Source organism: Aptenodytes forsteri, unplaced genomic scaffold (genome assembly GCF_000699145.1).
Source record: "Aptenodytes forsteri isolate BGI_AS27 unplaced genomic scaffold, ASM69914v1 Scaffold143, whole genome shotgun sequence".
NCBI classification, from domain to species: domain Eukaryota; kingdom Metazoa; phylum Chordata; class Aves; order Sphenisciformes; family Spheniscidae; genus Aptenodytes; species Aptenodytes forsteri.
The window spans coordinates 3,782,691-3,791,563 of record NW_008794951.1 but is presented as its reverse complement, the minus strand read 5'-3'; the positions used below and the strand labels follow the sequence as shown (position 1 = coordinate 3,791,563).

Here is an 8,873-nt window from a genome sequence, read left to right as displayed (position 1 = left end):
GCACATGGTGTGGAATGTCCCTTTGGCCAGTTGGGGTCAGCTGTCCTGGCTGTGCCCCCTCCCAGCTTCTTGTGCACCTCCAGCCTGCTCAGTCAGTAGAGTATGGAAAACTAAAAAGTCCTTGGCTAGTGTAAGCACTACTTAGCCACAACTAAAACATCGGTGTGTTATCAACATTGTTCTCATCCTAAATCCCAAACACAGCACTGTACCAGCTACTAGGAAGGAAATTAACTCTATCCCTGCCGAAACCAGGACACTACCAGAGGTTCAGATATTATTAATAAACTCTTACATGCTACAGCGAGATGTAGAACAGTTATCCAAACAGCTGACATGATGCCCATTGCAGAAGTGGAAGATTATAGATTTTTAACTGAGGAAATGACATTTCTTTCATGCTTTGCTTATTTCCCCCTATCCCTAAAGATCCCACCTTTGTGATTTACTGTAGTTTGGAACAATTTAATTGTGTTCATTTATTTTATTCAGATACAGCTGCAGTTTCCCTTTTGGGGAAGGAGTTTAGCTTTAATATTTAAGTATCAGCTCAATATTTTAATTGTTTTAATTATACATTAACTCATTTTAAATGAGTGTAATAGCTAAAAATTTCAGTGTTTAAATAAGTTCAACATTTAAACCCTGTCAGGTTGAGGTCACTAAAAAAAACCCCAAACCTCTAGCAGACCATTTCTTTTATTGTTCTTCTCTATGCATCTGCCTTCCTCCCCATCAGCAAACAGAATGTCTAAATGCTGCCAGCTGTCTCCCACATAGGTCTGTCTAGCTGCAATGCTGTTTTCTGTCTAGAGGAGAGGAAACTGAGGCTGCGACTCCCGAGGTACACAGACTACCGGTGCTTCACAGCTTACTTGCTGATAGCCCCCCGAGACCTGACTGAGTGCCGGAGCCTGGCTCCTCGCTTTCCGCTGAGCCAAACTGAACAGATGGAGAGCAGCCGTGAACCCATGAGCAGACACAACCGTATGCAAGAGGGACTGTACATTCCTGCACTGATGACAGCTTAGAACAACGGTGATCTCGACTTTTTTTGTTTGCTGGAGCTGTGAATAACTTAACATCTTCTGGGAAAAGCAAGAGATCAGCGTGCGCTGGTTAGTGTTGCCAAGCTCCCATTTCCTCTGTGTCTGCACGTTATTTGCAGGAAGTAAAAGCTGAAAGCCTCTTTTGCATCACTCATATCTCAGAAACTGGGAGGGCTCATAGCCATGCATTTTACATGAGGGCCAGAAGTCAGCTCTTCAGGCAGATGCAATTGCAAACAAAAAGCAAATGGCAACTGTGAGTGCTCATCCTGCAGCTCCTCTAGGGGCCCACTCCAGCAGGAACAATGGACTTTTAAGAGTTAGGCTCCTCCAGGATATCCCACTCCAGGCACAAATCCATGAGTCACCTCTGAAATACAAACACCTTCATTTCCATACATGTCACGGTTTTCATGGCCAAAGTGATCAGGCAACAGTACAGGAAGGTTGAGCTTCATAGAAGGGAGCAGAGGGAAATCCTAGGCTAGTGACAACTAGGGAAATCCTAGCAGTGACAACGAGTAGGAAAGTGAAGGTCTCCTGAAACATCTATAGCAGACCACACTAAGTTGTTGCATGACATTTAAAAGGCACGAAATACCAAGCCAATAGGTTTTAAATGAACGTGTTAGAGCACTACGTCCCAACCACTGCAACATCAACGAGAGAATTTAAGACAATTTGGCTATGCCCATACACAGCAAGGCATGATGCTAAGTCAAGCCCTCCCTCTCCCAAGCCATTGGTGACAAAGTTGCATGCAGGTGGAGGGTGACAGGGTGGGTGAGGGATCAGAGACACACTTGCTCCTCTGGCATATGACTGCCTTCTGGGTGGTCCCAAGACAAAGAGGAGGAGAAGGCAGGCCAGAATCCCAGAGCACATCCATCTGACACACTACAGAGGAGAAGACACAAGACTCTGGCTCTGTAGCTTGGAGGACATACCGGTGCCAGGCCTGAGCGGATTAAGCCCTGTTAACCTGCAGAAAGAATACTACCAGCTCTGCAGCCAGCAGCCTCATAGAAACCTTGGGAATGTCTGCCCATGCTCCTCCACACAAGGCTGGCATGCCCTCTGGAGCTCTAGCATGCTGAGACAGGGTATTTCAGCTCAGCAAATAAATACAGCAACAATAAATGACATCAATTATTCACTACTGGAATTATGTCTAGTAAGTCAAACAGAATCTATAGTCTGAAAAATCTTTTGCTTAAAAAATGCAATGATTTTTTAATTGGTTTTATATTCCCTGCTATGATTATTCAAAGCACTATATACAAAGGGCTTGGGAAAAGAAGTCACTTAATGAGATTAAAAGGAAATCACCTAGCAGCTCCCACATCCTCAATTTATTTGTGTAACCTCCACCTGTAAAATACCCTTTCTAGGGTACTGCTAAGGCTGCAGTCCCGGCATTAGCTGTTTGCTCAGTTTTACTTCTTAAAGCAGGCAAAAAGGGCGACCTACAGCTTTCAAAAAAGCTTCTTAATATTAAGAAATGCTTGTGAAACTTAAGTCAACATTACATTCACACAGATGCTTGAGGCAAAGTGTTCTGTTCCCACCACAAACAGCAATCATTACTCTGTAGACCTGACAGATTTCTTCTGGAGCATCTGGAAGTTGCTGCCTGTAACGAAGAATCTGACTAGCATAATTAAATTAGCTCACCCATTTTAATTATTTTGGCACCACATCTCAAGTGAGAAGCAGCCAAACAAATTTGTCTTGCTACAAGTTTTTGTGTCATTTTTGCAGCATTGCAAGGTACTCTTAAAACCTATCTGTAGCCCTCGCATGCATTCCTGCTTGTCTTCTGCAAATGGAAATATGGACACCTGAATCTGTAACAAAGGGCAAGTAAAGGACATGAGACATTTCTTTCAGTTCTGTTTTTCTCTCCCCTTCTACAAAGACTGTTTCTTCAGCAAACTTTAATCCTATGCTTGCAAATGGAGCACCATTTCACCACCTTCTGTTTGACATCTTAGATCCTCCACTCCTGACCACTCTTTAATGACTCTTCCCTGTTGTCCAGCCCCTGTGTACTGTCTGCATTTGCTGTCTGGAGTTCTCATCCTCAACTTTCTCCCCTTGGGTTTCCATTCCTTGGCTTCGAAGGAATATTTTCCCACCAGCCTCTGAAGACGCCTTCCTAGCCAAACCCCTGTTCTCTTTAAGGCAACTTCAGTTTCACTGGTAACGCCCTTCTGGACATTCTGCCCCCCTTTTGACTGCCTCTGTTTTAGCGATGCCTTTGCATTACCTGAAGACACCACCACACCTTCTCATTGCTCCACCCCAAGTACTCTTCAACTCGGCTCTCTTTAGATTCTCCCTACCTCTTAAACAAGCTATATTCTATTATGTGATATTAAACACATGCTAGTCAACTTCATAATTGCTCTTGTACTTAACACTAATCACAACTCTGGCCATTCATGCAACAATTCTACGTATTACTTGGAAAAATGCCAGTCTACATAAGTCAGTAAAGACACTGATACCCTGATTTTGCTGGTTTATTGCCCTAGTAACCCAAATCTGTCTTCATCATCAGTGTCAGCACTTTCTGTGCACTGCTTCACACAGCTCCACATAACTGTCTGCACAATTTCCCTTCCCCTTTTAAGGATGCTCACCAGCTTAGATGTCCCCACACCAATAGCCAGCAAGACCCAAGACTACAACATCCATCCAGAACACTGCTGCAGAGATCCTGTCCACAGGGTGTCATTTGGGCACCTCATCCACTCCCCTGCCCTTGCCCTCATCTGCAGCTAAAACAGCCTTCCTGCTTTCAGACATCCTGCTGTTTACACTGCAGTGCAGCTGCCCACAAATAACCACTAAATTACTTTCCCCTTCCCACTCTCCTTTATCAAGACACCAGTGAAAAAAAAGACCTTGAACTACAGCACCAGCATGCTACAGCTACTGTCACCCTATCGAGCAACGTGGTCTCATTGTTTCTTTGTGCATCTGCCTGGCTGCATCCATCCACTATCTCCGATCTTCAACTTAAACAATACAAATAGTTAAAGTTCAGAAGCCTCTGGAGCATCTGCCCCTTCACAACACATAACATTTAGTGAAGCCCCAAGCAATGAAACAACAGTCCTTCGTATTTGAAGACCCCTTTCAGAAAGGGAGTCAAATTATCAATTTTGCTCCAAGTGCTGAAATCACAGAAACAGAAAGTGTATTTCACACACAATGTGGTGGAAAAAGGAAAAAAAAGAAATCAATAGTTTGCTCCACATAGCAACCTAAAAATCAGTTCATATGACAGAATGAATACTGAAGGTGAAAACCAACTACATGATCATATACTTGCAAAGAAACTATAATTTTACTTTACGTGCATTTTTCCCCTTCATCTTATACTCAACATATACCAACTCAATCAAATGAAAAGAAAAAGAATCAGCTATTCACTAGTGGGTTATATTTAGGAATAGGCAGTCTAACATATTAAAGCATTTTTCCCCACCAGTACTCAACCTGAATTGATACTGTCAACAGCTGCCAATAACACAAGACATTCTGCAGAGTCAAAGCAAGCAGATTAAAAAAAAAAAAACCCAACACTAAAATATAATTAAAGGTAAACTACCAGATGAATGATGCTATAACCACAGGCATGTTACTTCTACAGATGTGTACTTCTGATAAAGGAAATGCAAAGGCTTTTCCTTGCAGCCAGGTGGTGTTGCCTGGCATCAGTGAATCAAGGCTGCTCAATTATACAGATTATGGATCTCATAGGGGTTCCCGTCCAGGCCAGTAATAGCAGTTTTGAAAAACAGGAACACCATCGCCCTTAGAGTTTAGATCAAGCTCTACTGTAGCCAAATCCCAATATCCATGACTGCTCTCACAGGGCAAACAGGGCTCAGGGCACAATAACCACAACAAAAGGCTGTAGACTAGTTCAATTTAGCAACATCCATTTATATTTTCTGGCCCAGCAGAAAGAATTCAGCCTAGCATCTGGTGGTTCCCAGAGTTAACACTTCCTAGCCTGGGATGCAACATCTAATTCTTTATAATAGATGGACCAATAACTTTTCTCCTCTGTTCTCAAGAAATGCAGAAATTAAACTTAAAACCGAGGACAGTAAGATCAATGGAAGCCCTCACACTTGTATGTATGACACACAACTAGTGGGAAAAAAATGAGTAAGTTAACATGCAAGTTTAAAAGTACAACATTTATCCTGCACCAGTTACCTGCCCATATACACAAGGCTCTAGCAGACTAACACCACTACACAACACTGCAGCTAACCTACTTGTCTGCCGAAAGTCCTTCCAAACTCACAGCTTACTTGAGAAAGGCCAATAGTCTCATGAAGTCATTCCCTTTGAGGGGGGAGAGCTGCATGGACTAGAAGTCACTTCAGGCTCTAATATAGATGAGACATTATCCGATCAACTGTCTATCCTGGAAGGAGATACTCTAACACTTGTTTGAAGTGTTCTGTTACTATTAGTGGGTTTCAAAAGCAGATGTAAACATAAACCAACTCCCACTCCCTTTCACTGCCAGAATAATCAGAAATTATCTACCCAGGAAAGCTCTTCCCAGTTAACCCTATGTATGATCACACATATGGCTGGCATGACTTTTTGGAAGATGCCCTTCCAACGTACAAAAAAATCATCCAGACTTAAAAGTCACCACAAACCACATCCACAGTTAAGAAAATCCCTTAGCATGAGTAAAAGATTGTATGTTAAAACAATGCCAAAGTCATTATTACCTTTGTGGGTTTTCAGTCAGATCAACCTTTTCTTTTTCTTTCTTTTTAATTTTTTTTAATAAAAGAAAACATAAGGACACTTTCAAATAGCTTAAAGTCACATCAACAGAACATTATAGTGAGAAAATTCATCCTGTAACATCTGGTAAGCAAACCATATTGGTTATGACTTTTTTTTTTCCAGAAGAGAACAAGTATATATGCAAAACAAAAAGCAGCCATCTCAAATGCTTGATTGCATGAGCACTAGGTCCAGATTCAAAAGTAAAAATATTTTTCTGTGACTTACCAGAATTTCTCTTTGACACGAGCTTCAAATTCATGCTGACTACAGTACAGATCACAAGAACCAAGAGAACAAGAGGCTTCATCTTTCACTTTCTGTGACAGCTGAAATGCAAACACAGTATGAAGTCTGAATCACAGCTCTTCACTACAACAAAGCAGCAGCTACAGTTAAACATTTCTCAAAGAACCATTACAGGGCAATGGCTTAATCTAGTGACTTCTGGGTTTATTTTTATGCAGAGGTAGGAAAACATAATGGTTCAAAGTAACTGTCTATGAATAATTTATCTCTGACTATCACACAAAAGGGTTGGGTTTTTTAAATGACACCTTGAAAATATTATTTTGCTTAGAAAAGAACACAAGACTTAACTGTTTATTTGAAATAGTATGGATCTAATCTGGCGATTTTTCTATGTTATTTAAGGGGGAGACCCTGATGATCATGATTAGTTTTGTCTCATACAAACAGGCCACACACTTAAAAAAAAAAAAACTTCACATTGTTCAGGAAAAGATGAAGAGTAGGTTATTCATGCAATTTCTCTTAGCAACCTTATTTTCCCACTGGTGACCTTGTAAAAGCTCCTACAATGAATTAATGCTATTCCAGAGACTTCTATAAAATGAGGTAGACAAGTGAATAAAATTCAGAAATCAATGAATGCAGGTCTCAGGATTCTTATTAAAAAGATAAAATTAGTCTCTCCGGTGAACTTTAGTACCTACTTTATATTACATACGTTAAAAAAAAGCAAAAATCTAGTTTAAAATTGTATTTTTAATTTTATATAATTACTGGAACTAATTCTGTTTTCATTTACAAGTACGAGGTCATTCAAGAAAACATAGCAAGAGCAAACTGAGGCTCCTTATCTGTACTTAAAAACAGGTAGAACAAATCTGAACTCAGCAAAGCCCATCTCTCTGTATATATCTCTCTCTAAATGAGAGAGAGATGCTTAATTATAAGCTAGAGTCCTCAAATATATGCTTAGCTTGAAGTCACAGGCCTTTAAGTGGCTTGATATATTTAGAATCCAGGAGTTCATCTCCATATCAGATACAGACTTTAGATCAGGACCCTTATTGTCAGATAAAGAGGGCAGTCATCCAAATCAGTATGAAATTATTATTTGCACCAAAAGATTCAGCAAACATTTTACAGCAGTTCCTTTTAAACAGAAATGTACAAAACTACCTGCATTAGTAGTCAAAACAAAGGCCAACGAAACAGAATCATTCCTTAAACACTGTACCACACCGCCCATCCAGCCCACTCAGAGGCACCCTGAACTTTGGGACCAGCCCAGACCCCTGGAGCTCTGAACATTTGCTCAACGTGATAAACGAGCAAGAGGGTGCAATGTCCTGCAGTTCGATGAAAATTATTCAGTTTAATTTGAGTTTATTACATCAAGTATTCTTCCCTTGTAATTTTACTACCAGCCTACTGTTGTGTGAAGAAAATGTAAGGAACCATGTATAATCTTTTACACAATGGCAATTATGCTGCTATTCAATTATTTCAAAATTACCACTTACAACTGAAGTTTTCCCCCTCTCACCTTACCCTACTGCGAGCTATAAATAGGCAGTGGATTTTTTCTCCCCCGACTTCTGTGTTCCCATGGGCACTTTATGCCTATTGATTCCCCACGGTAACAATGCTAAAGGAGTTTTCAAGGAATAATACGTGCTGAAGGCTGTCTGACAGTGGTTAATGGCAGAATTAGTATTCATTCTTCCTTAACATCTCCCTGGAGTACCAAAATCCTGAAACAAGCAAGGCCATCTTGACAAGAGAGCTTAAAAAAAAGTAATTGAACTAAATCTTTTGACAGATAATTGTAATGATGATGTTATGCTAGAATGATTTTCAAGTGTAGCTTTGCAAATTACTTTCTCCGCTTTCCTCCCTTCAGTTATTACAGCTGAAGTATGTAACTCCTAGGTCTTTTTTCATGTGGGCCCCTCCATCCCCACCCCAAACAAGCTATGCTGCATTAAATACACTAAAAAATTCAAAGCAAGTTCTGCTGGCCAACATTCATGCTAGAGATAGGGGAAAATTCTTGGTTCTGTCAGCATTGATAGGAGTTTTGCTTTCTGAAGCCCTGGCCTCACCAAGGCAGTCAGTCTCTGTACCTGCAAAAATCAGGAAAATACAGCAGGAAAAGGGCAAGAAACTACTCCACCACACAGTCATTCACAGCCTAGCCCAGAGCCTCAGAGCTGTCACATCTGACACAACCCCACTGAAGCTGGCATGAAAATACACATCAGAGTTTGAGATGTCATCTTCGCCATCCTAGACATCTGTCCTGGTTTCGGCAGGGATAGAGTTAATTTTCTTCCTAGTAGCTGGTACAGTGCTGTGTTTTGGATTTAGGATGAGAATAATGTTGATAACACACAGATGTTTTAGTTGTTGCTAGGTAATGCTTACACTAGCCAAGGACTTTTTGGTTTCCCATGCTCTACCGACTGAGAAGGCTGGAGGTGCACAAGAAGCTGGGAGGGGGCACAGCCAAACTGGCCAAAGGGACATTCCATACCATGTGACGTCATGCTCAGTACATAAACTGGGGAAAGCTGGCGGGGGGGGCTGCTGCTCGGGGACTGGCTGGGCATCAGTCAGCAGGTGGTGAGCAACTGCATTGTGCATCACTTATTTTGTATATTCTTTTATAATTACTGTTATTATTATTTTCCCTTCCTTTTCTGTCCCATTAAACTGTCTTTATCTCAACCCATGAATTTTACT

The 8,873-nt window shown here is 41.1% G+C and overlaps 1 protein-coding gene across 1 annotated transcript in view; it reads right to left on the bottom strand.

Annotated features, from left to right (window-relative positions):
• Positions 1–6,189, bottom strand: part of IL1RAPL2 (interleukin 1 receptor accessory protein like 2) — a 389,202-nt gene extending 383,013 nt beyond the window's left edge. The window contains exon 1 of the mRNA XM_009275329.1: positions 6,108–6,189. Within this exon, the coding sequence (XP_009273604.1) occupies positions 6,108–6,189 (82 nt within the window). The remainder of the gene's footprint in view (positions 1–6,107) is intronic.
• Between the last annotated feature and the right edge of the window lie 2,684 nt (positions 6,190–8,873).